The 22,245-nt window shown below is 41.2% G+C and overlaps 1 protein-coding gene across 2 annotated transcripts in view; it reads right to left on the bottom strand.

The window, feature by feature from the left end:
* The window catches only part of NFU1 (NFU1 iron-sulfur cluster scaffold), a 28,123-nt gene extending 21,473 nt beyond the window's left edge, over positions 1 to 6,650 (bottom strand). Inside the window, exons 1-2 of one of the 2 annotated variants that reach the window (XM_069582954.1) lie at positions 6,225 to 6,650; positions 4,093 to 4,193 (exon numbers count right to left, since the gene is read on the bottom strand). In XM_069582954.1, the coding sequence (XP_069439055.1) occupies positions 4,093 to 4,193; positions 6,225 to 6,286 (163 nt within the window). In that variant the 5' untranslated portion in view covers positions 6,287 to 6,650. The remainder of the gene's footprint in view (positions 1 to 4,092; positions 4,194 to 6,224) is intronic. The other variant, XM_069582955.1, reaches the window with a different exon arrangement.
* Positions 6,651 to 22,245: the final 15,595 nt, after the last annotated feature.

Genomic DNA, 22,245 nt, shown 5'->3' with positions numbered 1-22,245 from the left:
AGCAGTCTTTGATGTATTCTCTTTGGTAACTCAATACCAAATTGGCTATAATTACAAATCATCATCACTTCCCAAAGTGCTAACATTTTTAAAAAACAAACAAATTTATCATAGTATTTATTTTATGCTTACTCATTACATGTCAGAGACAGGGCTGAGTGCTTTAAATATATTTAAGCCTTTAACAATCCTATAAAGAAGGTATTATTGTTCCTACTTTACAAAAGAAGAAACTGAGACTGAGAAATTACTTGTTAAGTTCAGTCACTCAGTCGTGTCCAACTCTTTGCGACCCCATGAATCGCAGCACACCAGGCCTCCCTGTCCATCACCAACTCCCACAGTTCACTCAGATTCATGTCCATTGAGTCAGTGATGCCATCCAGCCATCTCATCCTGTGTCGTCCCCTTGTCCTCCTCCTGCCCTCAATCCCTCCCAGCATCAGTCTTTTCCAGTGAGTCAACTCTTCGCATGAGGTGGCCAAAGTACTGGAGTTTCAGCTTCAGCATCATTCTTTCCAAAGAAATCCCAGGGCTGATCTCCTTCAGAATGGACTGGTTGGATCTCCTTGCAATCCAAGGGACTCTCAAGAGTCTTCTCCAACACCACACTTCAAAAGCATCAATTCTTCGGCATTCAGCCTTCTTCACGGTCCAACTCTCACATCCATACATGACCACAGGAAAAACCATAGCCTTGACTAGACGGACCTTTATAGTGACATTATAAATCATCATATAAGTGAGACTCCATGTGAATTACTTTTCAGGATATTTTAAAATTATCTTCAGAAACTCTTCTGTTTCTTCTCAGGCCATGATTAGACTGAGAATAACAGAATCTTGAATTTCCTACCTTGCTATTATGATAACAGCTTGCAGGACAAAAAGATAATACTGAGGTCTTAATAGTTTACAACTATTAAACAGGTTCTGGTTATTTATGATGAAAATAAACTTTCTTACTTTAAAAAAACAACAACACCCAATTCTCCCCTTAGAGCAGTACATGGAAATAGGTTAATTTATTGAGTAATTATCATGTGTTGCATATGGTGCTAAGCACTTTATGTGAATTATATCATTTAATCCTTACATCCTGCCAAGGAAGCACTGTTTTTATCCTAATTCATAAATGACTAAACTAAACCTCAGAGTCACTCACCTAGTTAAGTGACAGAGCCTCGATTCAAGCCTGGCCAATTCTGTAGCACTTGTTTAACCACTGTGCACAGGGCCACTTCATACTTATTAGGGCCAAGCATAAAAGAAAAATATATTTAAGATCAGTCTTTCTATCCTGTCATAATCCTCACATCACCTATCTTAAGAAAGAGTAAAATATCACAAAGTAACAGTTTTATTTTAAATTAGAAAATGATAAAATTTGGCAAAACATATGGTTGGTATAAAAATACTTCTTTTAACTATTACAAAAGAACATTCTACTTTGACAGCTGAGATTCTTTCTGCACCTCTTCAGACAATTCCATCTAACTGATGATGAGTCATTTCCTTGGTAAAGTAGAACAAAACTCCCATACATTTTGCTTAAGTCACTGTCTTGTAAAGATATTGTAAGGCAAATCCTATAAAGGAGAAAAATTTTAAATGATAACCTCAACACTGAAGTACTGGATTGGCCTGAAAGTTCCTTTAGTTTTAAAATTAAAAAATTTAAAGCTGTTAACAGTTTTTGCCTGGTCATCAAAGAAACATGTGGTCTTGTGTTATCCTGATGGAAGATTATGCATTTTCTGTTGACCAAGTCCAGACACTTTTCCTTGACTGCTGCTTTCAGTTGGTCTAATTAGGAGAAGTACTTATTGGAATTATTTGGTTTTCCAGAAGGAGCTCGCTCATAACAGACGACTCCCTTCCATTCCACCTTTGGATAGTGACCGCCCTTTGGTGTGTTGGTGGTAGTTTATTTAGCTTACCCCACAGTCTCTTCTGTTCCACATTATTGAACGGTACCCACTTTTCATCGCCTGTCCAGTTTGTTTTAAAATTGGAACATTTGCATTATGTTTAAATAGAGAACTGCATGCCAAAATACAGTCAAGAAGGGCTTTTTTTGCTTAACTTATATAGAACCCAAATATCAAAGTGAGTAACATAACCAACCTGGTGCAAATGATTTTCAATTCTTGATTTGGATATATTGAGTGTGTCGGCTATCTCCAACATGGTATAAAACTGACTGTTCTCAATTAATGTCTCTATTTGATTGCTACCAGCTTCAACTGGTCTATCTGATCATGGAGCATCATCCAGTGAGAAATCTCCAGTGTGAAACTTTGCAAATCACTTGGACATATTTGGTCAATCATACTACCTTTTCCATACACAACGTAAATCTTTTTTTGCATTTCAGCTGCATTTTAACCTTTCTTGAAATAATAAAGTATAATATGCTGAAAATGTTCCCTTTTTTCCCTCCATCTTCGATATTACAGTAACTATAAAAAGTTCTTCAAATTCGATAAGCTTTTTAAAAAATGCATGCTGATATGGCAGCTGTAGAATACAATCTAACAAAATTGTTTTGAATGAAGTTAAAAACAACTAAGCGCTGTTAAAGCCATCTTATGGAAAGAAAACAAACATACATTTTGGCCAACCTAATACTTGATTTAAAATATTTATACTTCCAAGCAATAAATTCCTCTGACAAGGGAACAATTTTTCAGACGGAACATTATAGAAAAAGCTGCTGCCACTTTCTGTAAATACACAGAAAATAAGGTTCTTTTAACCCTGTTTCTGACCAATCATTCCTGGGGCCTTTCTTAACAATTTTTTGGTAGCCAAAATCTCTGCACATATTAGGCACTCTGCCAATATTCAAAGAATTAAATCTGGCTTTATTCTGCTTACTCCATTTGTGTGTAAACCTATACATGCAGAAAGAAAAACTTTAGACACACTTGAAGAACTATAAATGTAAAAAATATTTTAAAAGAATATAATGTAAATATGTCTGACGTAGACAACATGACCTTATATGATATTACTACATAAATTTTAACAATGAACAAAGGTACTTCAAAAAGAGCAATCTGACTAGGCGTTAACAAAATCACTCCAGTTACAGTCTAAATTAGACTTAATTAGGTATTTTAAAAATGACTCTCAGCTCCATCATCCAGAAAGATCCCCTGAAAGTGTCATAAGGGTTACAAGAGAGAAAGATTGCTGTAAAATCTTTCCTATTGTGCTTGGTATAATAGGTAACAGATAAAAAGGTAGACATAATCTCCCCCCAAAATACAGATTAATGGTTCCTGACATCAATATCAAAGACTAAAATAAGCAGGTTTCCAATTTGAAAGCCTAGATGACTACATAATTCAGTTCCACAAAATTCAAGTCTAATTAAAGTAGCTTAAGGTGAATTACTATTTATGCCCAAATTGCTCTGTGATTCAAAGAAAGAGTCAAGGAAGGCAATCCTATTTTTGCCCCAGGATACAGGGGAGGTAAGGTCTCTACCCTGATCCAACTCATGCCATAAGACAGAGTTGGCCACCCTCCAGAGAATGGCCATAAGCAGTTCAAGACAGCAATGGAAATGGAGATGGGCCAAGAGCTGACTCCAAACTCTTACAGCAAGACAGCAGTGGAAATAGAGATGAGCCAAGAGCTGAATCCAAACTCTTACAGCTCCAAAAGCACATCTAGATAGGCATTCACTCACAGACAGACAGACACACATACCCTTGCCCCAAGGTTCCCTAACCACATGACAGTGGTCACGTTGCAAAAATGTTCAGATCCTATCTTCATACCCATTTGTAGCTTCTTTTTATATCTCCATTTCAGAAATTACTTATTGAGCAACTCTTATGTTCCGGAACATGTGTTACACAACATGCTAAGATTTCACAGATTTACTGGACACCACACTCAGGATTCTTGAAATTTAATGCCAAATGATATGTGCAAGCAAATAATTAAAGTGTGATTTATGATAGAAAAAATGTTATATTCTTTTCATAACCATCTGAATAGAAAATTTACAAATTCTTACTGTTTATGAACTACAAAATTTCATTCCAGCAGTTTGCTCTAAAAGGGATGAAATTTTACCTGTGTTACATAACGTTGCAGGGAGTGGGAAAAGCGGTCTTTGGACAAACTGATGCAGAAGCTGTTTCTTAACTGTATATGGATTCGTAACATGACAGAATCTATATTTAAAAACAAAAATGACATTTTAGGAGATAAGCTCAAGTTTCTACTTCTCATATATAAAAAAACCATGATGAAAATAATAACCAAGATGAATTTTCATTTTCCATCAACATTATTTCCACTCCCTTAGACAAGCAGTATCTGCAAACAATTTAAAAACAAGAGCTCAAGGGGAAATGTACAGCCTTGAAAACTGAGTGTACATAGAATACTGTAATATTTGGTATAAAGAAACAGAAACGCATCTACATTAGTGATTTAAAATCTGGAGTTCCTGACTATTAGCTATGCATGAAGGAGGCAAAGCCACAAACTTTTTCCTTTTTCAGATACAAAAACAACTAGGTGATAGAGTCACGTGGTTCAACATTCAAAGGGAATAAAAGTAAATACAGTGAAAAGTCTCCCTCCTTTTCGGTCTCTACCACGTTTCCCTGGAAAGAGATAACCTCTGCTATTTGTTTTGAAAGAAATTCCAAATGCCTCCAAAAGTCTAACAGAATGTATACTGTTCTCCACCAAACTGCTAAAGAAGTCCACAGCCTATGTGCTTTTTGAATGGAAATATATTGACCCTGTTTTGTATTTCACCCTGAATATAATCAGAATGGAGTAACCAGAATTACAAAATTTCCCAAGTGTTGACTGGTTATTCTTTTCATGAATATGACAACTTAAAAACAAGGAAAGGGGAAAAACAAATGGAAAAGGAAACAGAGACATTAGTTGTGAAAATTTTAGAAATCTGATTTAATTACTTTAAAATCCAGCTTACTTTAAATATTAATACACCCATCAATTCCAATTTTTATTTCACTGAGGAATTTTAAGCATATTTATGATCATTTTTTGTTTTTTACATTTCTGATTCTTTTCACCTGCAAAAAGGAGGAGCTGTCTTCATTTCTGTTCCTAGCCACTAGCCTGATGACTTACCTCGGTTCCTCACTTCTAAGATGAAGTTAATATCCCACAGCTACCCCATAAAGATTAAGGCAAAGATGGATCCAGATAATCGATGTAAAGTGATTAAAACAGTGCTAGGCCATGTAGTACAATTGTTTATTAAATGGAATTCAGGTTTGAGGTGAAGACATTTTTACCTATAGCACACTCCCTAAATCTTGGATACCTTGGACTATGGAAGGGTATCGAGGACAGAAAAGGCAGAAAGGACAAATAATTTGACAAGAAATGAGTTTAGAGTAATAAAATAGTAAAAGTGAGTTAAATTATTCCAGGAATAAGAGGGGGAGACAAGAGGTGACTAACAAAAAATCGTTCTGCAAACCTAATTTTTTAGGAAATGCATTTCAACTTTAAGAGCATCATTAGCACTAAAATCCCCAACACTGAGGAGGTCAACCTTTGGTAGGCCCTTTGCTCCTTTTGTTCCATTCGAGAAATCAGGGTACAACAGCTACTTAAGCCCTCGGTGCGTTTCGTCTAATCAATTTTGACAGATGTCAAAGACAGTGCAAACAGAGAGAGGAAAGACAAGGAAACTAAGAGGGTTTAGTCGGTAGGAGTGGGCGGGGGAAATCTAGGGCTCTGGATGCACAGGAGTTCCATCACTGGGATGCTGTGTGACCTCAGATAGGTCACGTTCCCTTTCCGGGCTTCACTGAGAAAATGATGACATTTTGTCTGACATTCTGATTTTGTGTTTAAAAGACAGAGGAAATGCACGTGGTAGAGGAGCTGGAGGAGCCACGATTTAAAAAGAGCTCCTCGGTGGGGTCCCTACAGTCCGCCTCTGCGAGTCTCCCCATTGCAGGGATTCAAGCCTCGGGTCTCGGAGCCTGGGACCAGGAATGGCACGGTCCGCCAGAACCTGGAACACAGAGCTGCCTCACCGAGAGCTGCCTACCTCTAGATTCAAGTCTAACTCGGCGATGGGAGTGAACCTAAAAGCAAGGTCAGGGGCATTTCTCCCCACTCGGTTTAAGAGAGGGCGGACGGGACGACCACCGCTCAGATGGCTAAGCCCAGCAGCACCCCTATGCAGTTCCGGGATCACCACCTACCGCTTCCGCAGCCCCGCTGCAGCGGCAGCAACTCCCCAGCCCAGGCGGGCCGCCGCCGCCATCTTAGTCCGAGTGCGCAGGCGTAGGACAGAACGTTCGCCCAACCCCCCGCCTCCCCCTGCCTACGAAGAGGTGCCGAAGCCCGGCGCAGGCGTGAGCGCAGGCGCAGATCAGTTGAGATCCGGCAAGGCACCGGGAATAGCGCACCCTACTGGCCGCTCGCGGCGCTGCTGCGGACTGGCCCGGCGGGCTTCAGTTCAGTTCAGTTCAGTTGCTCAGTCGTGTCCGACTCTTTGCGACCCCATGAATCGCAGCACTCCAGGCCTCCCTGTCCATCACCAACTCCCGGAGTTCACTCAGATTCACGTCCATCGAGTCAGTGATGCCATCCAGCCATCTCATTCTCTGTCGTCCCCTCTTCCTCCTGCCCTCAATCCCTCCCAGCATCAGAGTCTTTTCCAATGAGTCAACTCTTCACATGAGGTGGCCAAAGTACTAGAGTTTCAGCTTTAGCATCAGTCCTTCCAAAGAAATCCCAGGCTGATCTCCTTCAGAATGGACTGGTTGGATCTCCTTGCAGTCCAAGGGACTCTCAAGAGTCTTCTCCAATCACAGTTCAAAAGCATCAGTTCTTCGGCGCTAGGCTTCTTCACAGTCCAACTCTCACATCCATACATGACCACAGGAAAAACCATAGCCTTGACTAGACGGACCTTAGTCCGCAAAGTAATGTCTCTGTTTTTGAATATGCTGTCTAGGTTGATCATAACTTTCTCCCAAGGAGTAAGCATCTTTTAATTTCATGACTGCAGTCACCATCTGCAGTGATTTTGGAGCCCCAAAAAATAAGGTCTGACACTGTTTCCACTGTTTCCCCATCTATTTCCCATGAAGTGATGGGACCAGATGCCATGATCTTCATTTTCTGAATGTTGAGCTTTAAGCCAACTTTTTCACTCTCCTCTTTCACTTTCATCAAAAGGTTTTTTAGTTCCTCTTCACTTTGCCATAAGGGTGGTGTCATCTGCATATCCGAGGTTATTGATATTTCTCCCTGCAATCTTGATTCCACCTTGTGCTTCTTCCAGCCCAGCGTTTCTCATGATGTACTCTGCATAGAAGTGAAATAAGCAGGGTGACAATATACAGCCTTGACACACTTCTTTTCCTATGTGGAACCAGTCTGTTGTTCCATGTCCAGTTCTAACTGTTGCTTCCTGACCTGCATACAGATTTCTCAAGAGGCAGGTCAGGTGGTCTGGTATTCCCATCTCTTTCAGAATTTTCCACAGTTTATTGTGATCCACACAGTCAAAGGCTTTAGCATAGTCAATAAAGCAGAAGTAGATGTTTTTCTGGAACTCTCTTGCTTTTTCGATGATCCAGCGGATGTTGGAAATTTGATCTCTGGTTCCTCTGCATTTTCTAAATCCAGCTTGAATATTAGGAAGTTCACAGTTCACGTATTGCTGAAGCCTGGCTTAGAGAATTTTGAGCATTACTTTACTAGCATGTGAGATGAGTGCAATTGTGTGGTAGTTTGAGCATTCTTTGGCATTGCCTTTCTTTGAAATTGGAATGAAAACTGACCTTTTCCAGTCCTGTGGCCACTGCTGAGCTTTCCAAATGTGTTGGCATATTGAGTGCAGCACTTTCACAGCATCATCTTTCAGGATTTGAAATAGCTCAACTGGAATTCCATCACCTCCACTAGCTTGTTCATAGTGATGCTTCCTAAGGCCCACTTGACTTCACATTCCAGGATGTCTGGCTCTAGATGAGTGATCACACCATTGTGATTATCTTGGTCGTGAAGATCATTTTTGTACAGTTCTTCTGTGTATTCTTGCCAGCTCTTCTTAATATCTTCTGCTTCTGTTAGGTCCATACCATTTCTGTCCTTTATTGAGCCCATCTTTGCATGAAATGTTCCCTTGGTATCTCTAATTTTCTTGAAGAGATCTCTAGTCTTTCCCATTCTGTTCTTTTCCTCTATTTCTTTGCATTGATTGCTGAAGAAGGCTTTCTTATCTCTTCTTGCTATTCTTTGGAACTCTGCATTCAGATGCTTATATCTTTCCTTTTCTCCTTTGCTTTTTGCTTCTCTTCTTTTCACAGCTATTTGTAAGGCCTCCCCAGACAGCCATTTTGCTTTTTTGCATTTCTTTTCCATGGGGATGATCTTGATCCCTGTCTCCTATACAATGTCACGAACATCATTCCATAGTTCATCAGGCACTCTATCTATCAGATCTAGGCCCTTAAATCTATTTCTCACTTCCACTGTATAATCATAAGGGATTTGATTTAGGTCATATCTGAATGGTCTAGCGGTTTTCCCTACTTTCTCAATTTGAGTCTGAATTCGGTAATAAGGAGTTCATGATCTGAGCCACAGTCAGCTCCTGGTCTTGTTTTTGTTGACTGTATAGAGCTTCTCCATCGTTGGCTGCGAAGAATATAACCAATCTGATTTCGGTGCTGACCATCTGGTGATGTCCATGTGTAGAGTCTTCTCTTGTGTTGTTGGAAGAGGGTGTTTGCTATGACCAGTGCATTTTCTAGGCAAAACTCTATTAGTCTTTGCCCTGCTTCATTCTGCATTCCAAGGCCAAATTTGCCTTTGACTCCAGGTGTTTCTTGACTTCCTACTTTTGCATTCCAGTCCCCTATAATGAAAAGGACATCTTTTTTTGGGTGTTAGTTCTAAAACGTCTTGTACGTCTTCATAGAACCGTTCAAATTCAGCTTCTTCAGTGTTACTGGTTGGGGCATAGACTTGGATTACCATGATATCGAATGGTTTGCCTTGGAGACAAACAGAGATCATTCTGTTGTTTTTGAGATTGCATCCAAGTACTGCATTTTGGACTCTTTTGTTGACCGTGATGGCTACTCCATTTCTTCTGAGAGATTCCTGCCCACAGTAGTAGATACAATGGTCATCTGAGTTAAATTCACCCATTCCAGTCCATTTTAGTTCGCTGATTCCTAGAATGTTGACGTTCACTCTTGCCATCTCCTGTTTGACCACTTCCAATTTGCCTTGATTCATGGACCTAACATTCCAGGTTCCTATGCAATATTGCTGTTTACAGCATTGGACCTTGCTTCTATCACCAGTCACATCCACTGCTGGGTATTGTTTTTGCTTTGGCTCCATCCCTTCATTCTTTCTAGAGTTATTTCTCCACTGATCTCCAGTAGCATATTGGGCACCTACTGACCTGGGGAGTTCCTCTTTCAGTATCCTATCATTTTGCCTTTTCATACTGTTCATGGGGTTCTCAAGGCAAGAATACTGAAGTGGTTTGACATTCCCTTCTCCAGTGGACCACATTGAGTCTAGCTATTTGAAACCACTTCAGTTCAGTTCAGTTCAGCCGCTCAATCATGTCTGACTATTTGCAACTCCATGGACTGCAGCATGCCAGGCTTCCCTGTCCATCACCAACTCTGGGAGTTTGCTCAAACTCATGTCCATGGAGTCAATGATGCCATCCGACCATCTCATCCTCTGTCCAGGTTATCATGAGAAACGCTGGGCTGGATGAAGCACAAGCTGGAATCAAGATTGCAGGGAGAAATATCAATAACCTCAGATATGCAGATGACACCACCCTTATGGCAGAAAGTGAAGAGGAACTAAAAAGCCTCTTGAGGAAAGTGAAAGTGGAGAATGAAAATGTTGGCTTAAAGCTTAACATTCAGAAAATGAAGATCATGGCATCTGGTCCCATCACTTCACGGGAAATAGATGGGGAAACAGTGGAAACAGTGTCAGACTTTATTTTTGGGGGCTCCAAAGTCACAGCAGATGGTGACACAGCCGTGAAATTAGAAGACGCTTGCTACTTGGAAGAAAAGTTATGACCAATCTAGACAGCATATTCAAAAGCAGAGACATTACTTTGCCTACAAAGGTCTGTCTAGTCAAAGCTATGGTTTTCCCAGTAGTCATGTATGAATGTGAGAGCTGGGCTATGAAGAAAGGTGAGCACCGAAGAACTGATGCTTTTGAACTGTGGTGTTGGGGAAGGCTCTTGAGAGTCCCTTGGACTGCAAGGAGATCCCACCAGCCCATCCTAAAGGAAATCAGTCTTGAATATTCATTGGAAGAACTGATGCTGAAGCTGAAACTCCAAAACTTTGGCCACCTGATGCAAATAACTGACTCACTGGAAAAGACCCTGAAGCTGGGAAAGACTGACGGCAAGATGACAGAGGATGAGATGGTTGGATGGCATCATTGACTCAATGGACATGAGTTTGAGTGAACTCCGGGAGTTGGTGATGGACAGGGAGGCCTGGCATGCTGCAGTCCATGGAGTCACAAAGAGTCAGACATGACTGAGCAACTCAATTGAACTGAACTGAGGTCGGTCATAGCTTTTCTTCCAAGGAGCAAGCATCTTTTGGTTTCATGACTGCACTCATCACCATCTGCAGTGATTTTGGTGCCCCCCAAAATAAAGTCTGTCACTGTTTCCATTGTCTCCCCATCTATTTGTCATGAAGTGATGGGACCGGATGTCATGTTTTTGTTTTTGTTTTTTTGAGTGTTTTTGATGTTTTGTTTTTTTGAGTGAATTTGAAACCATTACTTTCATAAGGTTGGGCAATGGTGGGGGGGAGTGAGGCAGTGGGCTGGAGGGTGGGTAGAAATTCTTGTGATGCCTGCACAGGTGTCAGGTAAGCACGAGGGACTCCGCATGCATGCGCGGATCCATACATTGCTTTTCCCACTTGGTGGGCACTGCTTTTGCACTGCCTGATTCTGCAGAGCGGAATGCTGTTCCCCATCCCTAACCCTGCCCGTTGCGTGCAGCAGAATCCTTCTCGCCATCCAGCCCCAGCTCAAAAGTCACCCTGTGGCATCCCCTGAGAAGATTCTCGCCTTCCTTCAGCCAGCTAGCTGCCTGCTTCCTTCTGTGCGGTCTGTATGGCTCTGGATAAGGCTGGCCTTGTGGATTCAGCACACGCACAGAGACTCACCTTAGTGCAGAGCTGCCTTCTGCTATAGAAACATGAGTATTGACTAGTTTCCAGAGCACAGTACAAAGTTCATTATCTATTTTCCAGAATCTTATTAGGATATACAGTTTCTTCTAAGACAGCAGTTTTTGAAGTGTGGACTAGGGACAGAAACCTAATGGGAAACAGTGGGAAATGCGAATTATCAGACTGCACATTAGAACTACTGAAACCACAGTCTCGGGAGGTGGGATCCAGTAATTGGTTTTAACAAACCCTCCAGGTGATTCTGATGCAAGCTACCATTGAGAGGCACTGCTCTAGAATATACACAGAGTATGGCAAAGAGTAGGAGACTCACTGAGTGACTAATACTTTCACTTGCCCTTGGTTTTTGGAATGGACATAACAGGTTGAGACCGCATCCAAGGGGAGGCATTGAAGGGAGTGGGCGGGGCTTCAGACTACAGCTGGTCTAGGGCTGAACAAACTGAGTGCAGTTTACATACTCAAGGCTGTATATTGGCTTCATTTTTTTCTGATTCATTTTAGACTTCAGTGTCACCCACAGCTTGACCCTTTACTGTCTTCTAGACCTTGAATTAAGTGTGCAGTGTGGCTCCTCTGCCCAAGAACATACCCCAGTTGCTGCTGCTAAGTCGCTTCAGTCGTGTCCGACTCTGTGCGACCCCACAGATGGCCTCCTACCAGGCTCCTCTGTCCCTGGGATTCTCCAGGCAAGAACACTGGAGTGGGTTGCCATTTCCTTCTCTAATGCATGAAAGTGAAAAGTGAAAGTGAAGTCGCCCAGTCATGTCTAACTCTTAGCGACCCCATGGACTGCAGCCCACCAGGCTCCTCTGTCCATGGGATTTTCCAGGCAAGAGTACTGGAGTGGGGTGCCATCGCCTTCTCCATATACCCCAGTTAGGAACCATCTTTTCTCTCATCTTCAACTTTTTCATCTCTTATCTACTCCTTCCTACAAGAAAAATCCTGCCTTGCCCCAAACCGCCTTCAAACGACTCTTCCCTCTTGCAAAGTCGAGTGATGTAAGAGCTGCCTACAGATGTAGTCTCTAGTTTCTCACCTCCCACTCCTCAAACTGGCTGAAGGAAACCCGGAAGAAGTGCCCCGTACGAGTGATTCAAACTACCAGGAGGGTGTGACTCTCTCTCTCTCTCTCTCTCTGAGCCTACCCATGTGTCTACACACACGTACTCTTTTTTTCCTCCTAATAAACACTTCATTTACTACTTTCCATCTCCATGTGGAATTTCATAGCCACACAGCAACAGGCCAGGCACCTGTCCCTGGCCACTGTTCCTGGTGGTCTAGTGTCTGGGATTTAGCGCTGTCACTGACACGGCCTGACTTCAACCTCTTGCTGGAAACTGAAATCCTGCTTCAAGCTGCTGGAGGCCAAGGCACCCTGAGATCAAAACCACCAAAAGCAGCCTTCTGTGTCCCACTGGTGCAGGGAGGGGACCTGCTCTAGTCAAGACCACCCCCATCATCCATGTTGCAGAGTTTGCAGGACTTTTCTTCATTTTTGCCTTTCTTGCCCTCCAGAACATCAAATGCTGAGGGTCTCTCCTTCCTTTAATAATCTCATTCCTTAGTTTCCCTGGCACTACTACTGCCAATTATGCCTATTACTTTTATGATTACTCCTTCTTCTCCTTTGCAGGGTTTCATCTGCCTGCCTCTTAAGCACTTTAGGGGACCTCATTCCAGGTACTCTTTCCCTTTTTTGTGTGTGATTAATTGACAAACTTCAATTCAGGTGTGTGTTTTAGTTGCTCAGTCGTGTCCATCTCTTTGCAACCCGATGGATTGTAGCCAGCCAGGCTCCTCTGTCCATGGGATTCTCCAGGCAAGAATCCCTGATGGCTCAGGCAGTAAAGAATCCAGCTGCAGTGCAGAAGACATGGGTTCAATCCCTGGGTTGGAAAGATATCCCGGAGAAGGGAATGGCAACCCACTTCAGTATTCTTGCCTGGGAGATCCCATGGACAGAGGAGCCTGGCGAACTACAGTTCATGGGGTCACAAAAAGTCTGACACAGTTGAATTCAAACACAGTTATCTTAGTGAACTCATTCTATTCAAAATACTAGTTATATATATATATATATATATATATATATATATATATATATATATATATTAACCATTCTCTTTACTAACTACTCTAAAGATATCCATTTCCTCCTCATTAATGGCAGATTTTACTTTGCAGAGAAAAGGCGGAGGTGGAAATGGACTTTCTAAACTATTAGAGCCTTGCCCAATCTCACATACTTATCTCTTTCTGTTGAAGGCATCCAGAATATACTACTTCAGGAACTTTTGATTCATTGGAAAAGACTCTGATGCTGGGAGGGATTGGGGGCAGGAGGTAAAGGGGAAGACAGAGGATGAGATGGGTGGATGGCATCACTGACTCGGCGGACGTGAGTCTGACTGAACTCCAGGAGTTGGTGATGGACAGGGAGGCCTGGTGTGCTGCGATTAGGGAGGCCTGGTGTGCTGCGATTCATGGGGTTGCAAAGAGTCGGACACAACCGAGCGACTGAACTGAACTGAACTGAACTATCTCCCTAAAAATAGAGCCTCACAAAAGAATTCAGCTGTTATAAATCCTCTCCCCAGTAGTCCAGCAACCAGGAAAGATGGACTCCTCTCACTTAAGAGGGGAATTCGGCTGAGGAATAAGAGCACACCAAAGCAGACATTCTCACAAAACTATCTTATCTCTATTCTCTGAAAAACCTATTTGTGTTTTCCTAAAAAATCGTTTGTATTCCCATAGGTCTCCTCCCCTTCTCCTTCTCCTTGCCCTTCCCTTTGATGGAAGAAATGTTCACATACTGAAGTATGGGGAAGTTATTCTGGCTTATACATAATTTGGCTTGAACTTTATGCTAACTAAAAGTCTGTCTTATCACTTGTCAACCATACATTGTACACATACTTTAACCATTCAAAGAATGTTGCCCACCATCTATTATATAAAGGACTAAGTCACAACCCGCTGCTATGACTCACAGTGGGAGCCCTGAAGGGAATTGAGGGGGGTGGGGACTAAAACAGGGTGAGGCCTTCCGTGTTTTGAATAAGCTGGCCTCTAGAGCGTTGAGATGCGTACCTCAGGAACAACGTAAATGACCCTAGATTCTTGCATCTTCCCATATATAGAAAGTCACTAAAATCATTAATTTGAGGTATCTGTCCTTTGTGACTAGCCGTAATGTTGTATCAACATCTATGCTTGATCAGTGAAGATGTATATATTTTCTAGCCAAAAATTATACATATACTGGCTCCTCCTCTATCTCTTTGGAAAGTATTTTCCGAGCTACTCAGAGATGGTTTCTCAAGCTATAATCTTTAGTTTGGCTTGAATAAAACTCTCTTCTATTCATATTTAGATTGTTTATTGATTATTTTGCAACAACACCTTATTAAGACAGTGTATAAGCTCCAAATTCTAACCACTTCCTTGAGTTGTATTTTTCTGTTAATGCCCATGTAAGTACGTGAATAAAAATCTTTTCCCTGTAATAACCTAAATGGGAAATGAATTTAACACAGAATATATATATGTGTATGTATAACTGAATCACTTTGCCATATACCTGAAACACATAATATTGTTAATCGACTATGCTTTGTGTACAAACTCTGAAATAAATGTCAATATTAAAAATTGGTAGGTAAAACACAATCTCAAAGCTGGTAGGCTGAAGGAATTGTGATATTACCACATGGTGGTGCCATTACAGCTGGTGAATCAAATAGAAATCTCTGACATTGATTGAGCAATTACAGTGGGCCACCTTTCTAAGCACACCTCGTAATGATCTAGATCATGGACATTTAATGTCACCATTTTACAGATGAAGAGACTGAGCCCCTTAGAAGCTCAGTAATGTTTCAAGATCATACAACTAGAAAGTGATGGACAGAGTTGTTCAGTTGCAAAGTCATGTCCAATTTTTTGCAATCCCATGGACTGCAGCACTCCAGACTCCTCTGTCCTCCACTGTCTCCTTTTGGGAGATATGTTTTCTGAGAATGTTTGCTTTGGTGTTTTCTTTCCTGGAGTTTGCTCAAATTCATGTCAATTGACTTGGTGATGGTCTCTAACCATCTCTTCCTCTGCCACCCCCTTTCCTTTTGCCTTCAATCTTTCCCAGCATCAATCAGTATCTTTTCCAATGAGTCGGCTCTGCATCAAGTGGCCAAAGTATTGAAGCTTCAGCTTCAGTCCTTCCAATGAATATTCAAGGTTGATTTCCTTTGGAATTGGTTTGATTTCCTTGCAGTCCAAGGGGACTCTCAAGAGTCTTCTCTGCAACACAATTCAAAACCATCTATTCTTTGTCATTCAGCCTTCTATATGGTCCAACTCTCATGACTACTGGAAAACCCATAGCTTTGACAATATGGACCTTTGTTGGCAAAGTGATGTCTCTGCTTTTTAATATGGTGCCTATGTTTGTCATAATTTTCCTTCCAAGAAGCACGTCTTTTAATTTCATGGCTGCAGTCACTGTCCACAGTGATTTTGGAGCCCCGCAAATAAACCTGTCACTTCTTCCACTTTTTTCCCTTCTACTTGCCATGAAGTGATAGAACCAGATGCAAGCCTAACCAGTCTTTTTTTTTTTTTTTGGCCAGACCTCACAGCATGTGGGATCTTAGTTCCACACCCTGAACAGGGGTGGAACCTGTGCTCCATGCATTGGAAGGTGGGGTCTTAGCCCCTGGACCGTCAGGGAAGTCCCAGCCTAAGCAGTCTTAACCCATGTTCTTCACCACCATCCCTCAGCACCAGGTGTCCATTGTCTTTTGCCACTATTATAGGAACTATTGTTACCTTCTCTTAGAATTTTGGAGAATAATTTTAGTGTCTGGATTGGTTTCCCTTTTCTGCTATTACAAATTATTACACACTTTAGTGGCTTAAGACAGCAAACTTTTCTCTTACAGTCTGGGGAGTCAGATGTTTACAGTTGTTTTCATTGGGCCAAAGTCAATACTTGGGCCACCTGATGCGAAGAGCCAACTCATTAGAATAGGCCCTGATGCTGGGAAAGATTGAAGGCAGGAGGAGAAAGACGACAGAAGATGAGAGGGTTAGATGGCATCACCAACTTAATGGATATAAGTCTGAGCAATCTCTGGGAGATGGTGAAGGACAGGGAAGCCTGGCTGCAGTACATGGGGTCACAAAGAGTTGGACACGACTGAGCGACTGAACAACAACAAAAAGTCAAGTTGTCAGGAGGGCTGGTTCCTTCTAGAGGCTCTGAGAGGAGAATCTATTTCCATCTTCTTCTTCTTCTTCTTCTTTTTTTTTTTTTTACCATCTAGAGGCTACCTCTATTCTTTGGCTTCCTCTATTTTCAAAGTATCACTTTAATCCTTGTTTCTGTCATCACATCACCTTCTCTAACTTCTCCTTCATCTCTATTAAAGAATCCTCTGATTATGTTGGGCCCACCTGCATCATCCAGGATAATCTCCCCATTTCGAGATCCTTAACTTTATTCCATATGCTTAATCCCTTTTGCCATGTAAGGTTATCATTCACAGTTTCTGGGGATTAGAACATGGACATTTTGGGGGAGTGGGAAGGTATTATTTAGCCTACCACAGTGACTTTTTTTTTTTAATTCACTGGAACTATAGTGTAATTCTCCTTTTCTACCCTAAAAATGTCATCTAGTATTTGTTTGATGATATTACTAATATGAGAACTGGAGGGAAAAAAAACACATCCATATCAATGATATTGGAATGTAAGTTAGATATAACAAGGTATGGAGAAAGCTATTAAGAGAGATAAGTCTTTTAAGAAAAAATTATAACATGAAAAAAGACTGGGGATCAGGTATGTTTTATGGGGGAAGGATTAATACAGCTGCACTGTGTCCTTCAATTGTGGATCATTGAAGGTCCTTGTATAAAATGAAAACCCCCGTTCTTTAAAATGTATGTTTTGTTCTTTACACCGTGCTTACTCCTTAACCCACTGCAATCAGTCCCCACCACTTTACAAGAATTGCTCTTGCTAGGATCAATAACCTACCGGACAAATCCAACAAGCATTTTTGTCATTACGTCTCTCTGGCATTTAACACCTCTGCTTATCCTTGAAACTTTTTCCTCCTATAACCTTGGTGTCACCTTCTGTTTTTCTGCCTATATTTGTGGCCTGGTTTCTCTCATGGAACTTTTTTTTTTCCATTTATGCTTTAAATGTAGATATTCCCAAAGGATGTTGGAAGTGCTCTTCTCCTTACTCTACATTCTCCTTCATTGATCTCATCTATATCCAGGCATTCAAATCCCACTACCACTCACTGACTTCCCTCTGTCAGGAGTCTAGACTTCTCTCCCGATCCACACAGCTAATGACAATTTTCACTCTGATAGCCCCTATGTAGGCCCAGGACATTTTGAACCTCTGTAGTGGTTTCAGCTAATGCTTTTTGTTTTTAAAAGATTTATTTATTTACCGTTACCCTAGGTCTTTACTGCTGCACGGGCTTTCTCTTGTTGCCTCTAGCTGGGGCTACTCTCTAGCTGCGGTGCACATGCTTCTCATTTCAGTGACTTCTGTTGCAGAGCATGGTCTCCAGGCGCATGGGCTTCAGCAGCTGTGGCACGTGGGCTCAGAAGTTGCGGCTCACCAGCTCTAGAGCGTAGACTCAATAGCTGTGACCCACAGGTTTAGTTGCTCCGTGGCATGTGGAATTCTCCTGGACCAGGGATCGAAACTGTGTCCCCTGCATTGGCAGGTGGATTCTTAACCACTGAAACACCAGGGAAGGCCTTTATCCAATGTTTTTGAATAAAGATATTTTAATTGGGCTAATATTGATGAAGTTTCTTCAAGAAATTCTATAAAGCAACTCCATGAAATCAGCTCAATTCTTGGATCAATTTCGTGTGCACTGTATTTCCATTTTATTGTAATTCTGTTCACTGGGATCTGGTCTTTTCTATGAGCATTTTACAATGGAAATTTATTAGTCAATTTTTGGTTCATTTTGAATTTTGCCAATAGTTTCTGCTACTGAGTTCTCCTGCAGCCACTATATCTAGCAAATTCCAACTTCCCAAGTCAAAATCTTGATTTAAATTGCCATGATTTCATGCTTTCATCAATTTGTGTGTAGTTTTAGCTGCTTTGAATTTTACTTAAACTGAATGATATTCACTATAAACTGAAAAAAGGCTGACAGTTTATATTTAATTTTTGGTTAAGAGAAAACTGTGATCAGTTCCTCCCAGATAATGTAAGGTTTCATTAGAGTGAAAAATAAAATATGTCCTTGGGGTCAGTAAGTACTGCTCAAAAACAGGATGTGGTATGGGAGATCTGGTCCTTGTATAAAACTACTAATTTCACAATATCTGACTTTAAGAATTCCACACGCAGCAATGGTATTGGCCCCAAATCTCAGCCCTAGAAAACTGCGCTGCCTTCTGAAGGGAATACTTGGAGTCCTTTTGGGCCTCTGGGCTAAGCTACATAAAAGCAAGTTGAAGAAGTACTTGGTTTCCTTCCATGAAAGGTGACATAATTCAGTATAAGGAAAGAAGCATACGGGGAAAGATCTTTGCCTTCAAATCCAGAGAAACAGGTCTAAACCATCTGCTCATGGCTTTCCCCTGGGTCTTACTCTGGCTCCTCCCCCATGAATCTTGATTAGGGCACAATATAATGGCACTTCCTTCCTGGCTGGTCTCTTACCAACCCGTCTCAGGCCTGGCAAAGTGAGTCATTAAAGGGTGAATGAATGCAATCAGAGATCACCCTGTGGGAACCAGAGCTTCTAACTTTGGCTCTGGCTACAGTTAAGGCAGAGATGACTCACCACAGGTAAACTCCATCCACTTCTGCAGAAGGCCCTGACTCCTGCATCTCAGTGGGAGTGATGCATCTGAAAGGGTTTCCCCCAGAGCAGTCTGAGTCACAGGTAAGGAAGACTGTGCTTTTGGCTAACTTGAAATAGGAAAAAACCAGAAGAACTTCACAGTGTGGAATCCGGTATATTTAAAGATAAATGAATCAGATCTTAAAATAAATCTTCAGAAAAAGTAGGCAAACTCTGGTTTTACTCATGCATCTTATACCAGAGTTCTTTGGATCCCTGAATTTTCTTTGAACACCATACCTATGAACTCAGCCTACTACCAATTCTCGTAGGTGTCAGGCTCATCAAAGCTCTTTACAGATTTGGAAAGGAAATAGGAGGCAGGTTTTCCTCACAGCACGAATTTTAAATTTCTTAGGTATAATCCATTCCCACCCAAGATTTCTCCCTTTAGTTTCTTATGGTCTCTCAGAGAGATTTTTTTTTTTTTGAAGGCTGCATGCTGATGCAGGTCACATTCAGGTAACACATTTTAGAAGTTCACAGGAAAAGTTTACATATTAGGGAGCTCTGTGATTTTCCCAGCTCAGTCCTTAGGCTCGATTATCTTATTTATGTCTCCACAAACATCCAGATGAAAAGTGGGTCTCAGGAAATAACTGCCAGCATTGGAAACCAATTCACCAACCAACCAACCAAAAGCTGTTCTTTGAAACTTAAAAATCTAGAATAAAGCTTGGTACTAAGTGAAAGGCACGTATGGAGCCCTTCAGTTCTAGGAAGATTTGACTTAAGGAATAATGCAAAGTGTAAATCATTTCTTTTAATTAGGTCCATTTTAATAAAGTGTACAGAAGTTTACAACTCAAACAATTATCCATAAAAACTAGCAGATACATAAGATAGACCACACGAAGTGTGCAATAACATAAATCCAAGAGTCTGCAAAAAAGAGGTATTGCAAAAACTGTGAAGATTGACTCTATAAATGTCTCTTTCCCTTTCCCATGTTCATAGTCCTTGAGATTGCATGCACATACTGTTTTCTGAGGTCGGATGACCTCAATATTCTCACAGTTGGATTGACCTCCTCATTCAGTCAACTCAAAATATAGTCAGTAAAGGGAGTTCACCTCTTCTTCCCGGAATGAGCATGGTCCTTGGCCTGTATTCCGTTTCTGTCAAATGACATTAAATGTTCCCTCTGAATTTCAAAGTAACATCTTACAGGCCTTGTAGTGTTCTAGTCACTACTGCCCTCCCAATACCACACATGAACAAAGTGTTTAGGTCAAACCCTATTGAGTTTCATCCTTGTGGATGAGAAAAGCATGCTTACTGTGGAAATGAGTCTAAAGCAGTGGCTGCTTTCTCTCCCCTTCATCTAGAACAACTCCAGTTCTAGCTCAGAAAGTTGTAGGTAAACAGCACTGAATTTACTCACTTCAAATTCCTACTGTCACCTCTTGGTATTCTTTGGATGCCTTCATCAGGAGGTCTTTAACACCATGGCAGAAAGCCTGAGGATACACACATGCACACACTCCACGCACACTCCTCAAATAGGAGTCTTTGGTAGACTCAGAGTATAACTGATTTGCCATTTCAGAAAGCAAAGGTGATATTGTCTTCTCTCGCCCCCAAAGTCTCACTTTAACTGATATTGGGGAAAAAAAACATTTCTGCAATTTCTTACCAAAAGGAATCACACAGATCCCTCTAACATGTATATATGGTTCTCTTATAATGCAATGTAGATAACACTGACTTGATTTCAAGAACAAAACATTGCTATTATAAACTCAACATACTGTCACTCATATTGAGATTGCTGAGAAGTAGCTCAGACTAAATTTCTTATGGAATTACAAATTACCTTTTACAGGTTGTTCTAGAGTCCCTTCATGCATAAACTTGCCCCTGTGTCCTAGGAGAGCACGGGGCTTTTGAGTTGTGTCTCTGAAGAGTAAGGCCGGGCTTCTGCCAACCTTCCTTCTAGTCCATAAGATATGGGGAAGGTGAACCATTTCATTTTTATTTAGAATTATTCCAGTGTGATATTAGCACAGGCTAGGCTGAAATTTAAGAAGCAACTGTTTAGAGTAAAAAGGAAGGTAAATAGAAATCAACATGATCCTTCAGTCTTCTCTTTCATTCCCCACTTATTGGTATGGTTATAATAGGGGAATGTCAAATGAGGAAATGAACAAGCAAGGTAAGCCACATAGACTTGTAGCAGTAGAGAAAAACCAGAAAAGATCTGGGTCTGTCAGTTTAAGGATGGGATCTTAGGCATCACACGTTAGGAGGCCTGATTCCTAATAAAGGTCAAGGTGCAAATGAGGCTAGCAGGACTGTAAGTCAGACAGCAAGAGGCATCCTGGCAATTGAGACACTGTCAGTGTGAATTCCCACATCAAGGGTGAGCAGCTAAGTTGTTTTCAACAACCTAGTAAATTTATCTTAAGGTGAAAGAACACAAAAACAATCCCCAACTAGATACTACTTTTTATTTTCAAGCATTTTGAAATTTTCCGTTAAGTGAACTTCACAAGTTTGCAAGTGTTCTGCTGGTTAAAACCAATCAATCAACAAACAGATAGTTGACAGTCATTTGGAAACGCTAAGAATTTAAATTACATGATTCTGTTTAAAATCTTCATGTTTACTCCAGAAGGCAGGATTGGAGGTTCAGAACTCAGGAATGGCTGTGGGCATCTAGAAGGTGCTCCTATCTCCTTAGAAGGTCTTTTCAGTGACTCTCCTATGTACCTTTCACCAGAATAATCTGGGTTCATATAAAACTGCATCTGTGTGACCTGCAGCCATTCCAAAGCTGACTGGCCTGTGTTCTCCAATTTCAAATTCAAAGACATGGCAGAGAATAACATTTTTCCTTATTAAAGGGACCCAAGGGGCTCCAACTTAAGTAGTATCCTTCCTGCTAGAGAGTGAGTTAGATCTCACTCTTCTCTGGTTTCCTATAATAAAATTGTCTATTTGATACAATGCATACATATTCTATAACCTACGTTTTGCCAACTTTTCATTATAGAAACAAATATAGCATGAGTGAATTTCTATTGCCAGATCACTCTGGTGATTACACCTATCTTAAAGAAACTGAAATCTGCTACTTTATGAGTGAGTGAA

This window comes from Ovis canadensis, chromosome 3, assembly GCF_042477335.2.
Source record: "Ovis canadensis isolate MfBH-ARS-UI-01 breed Bighorn chromosome 3, ARS-UI_OviCan_v2, whole genome shotgun sequence".
NCBI classification, from domain to species: domain Eukaryota; kingdom Metazoa; phylum Chordata; class Mammalia; order Artiodactyla; family Bovidae; genus Ovis; species Ovis canadensis.
This window is presented reverse-complemented; position numbering and strand designations above follow the sequence as displayed.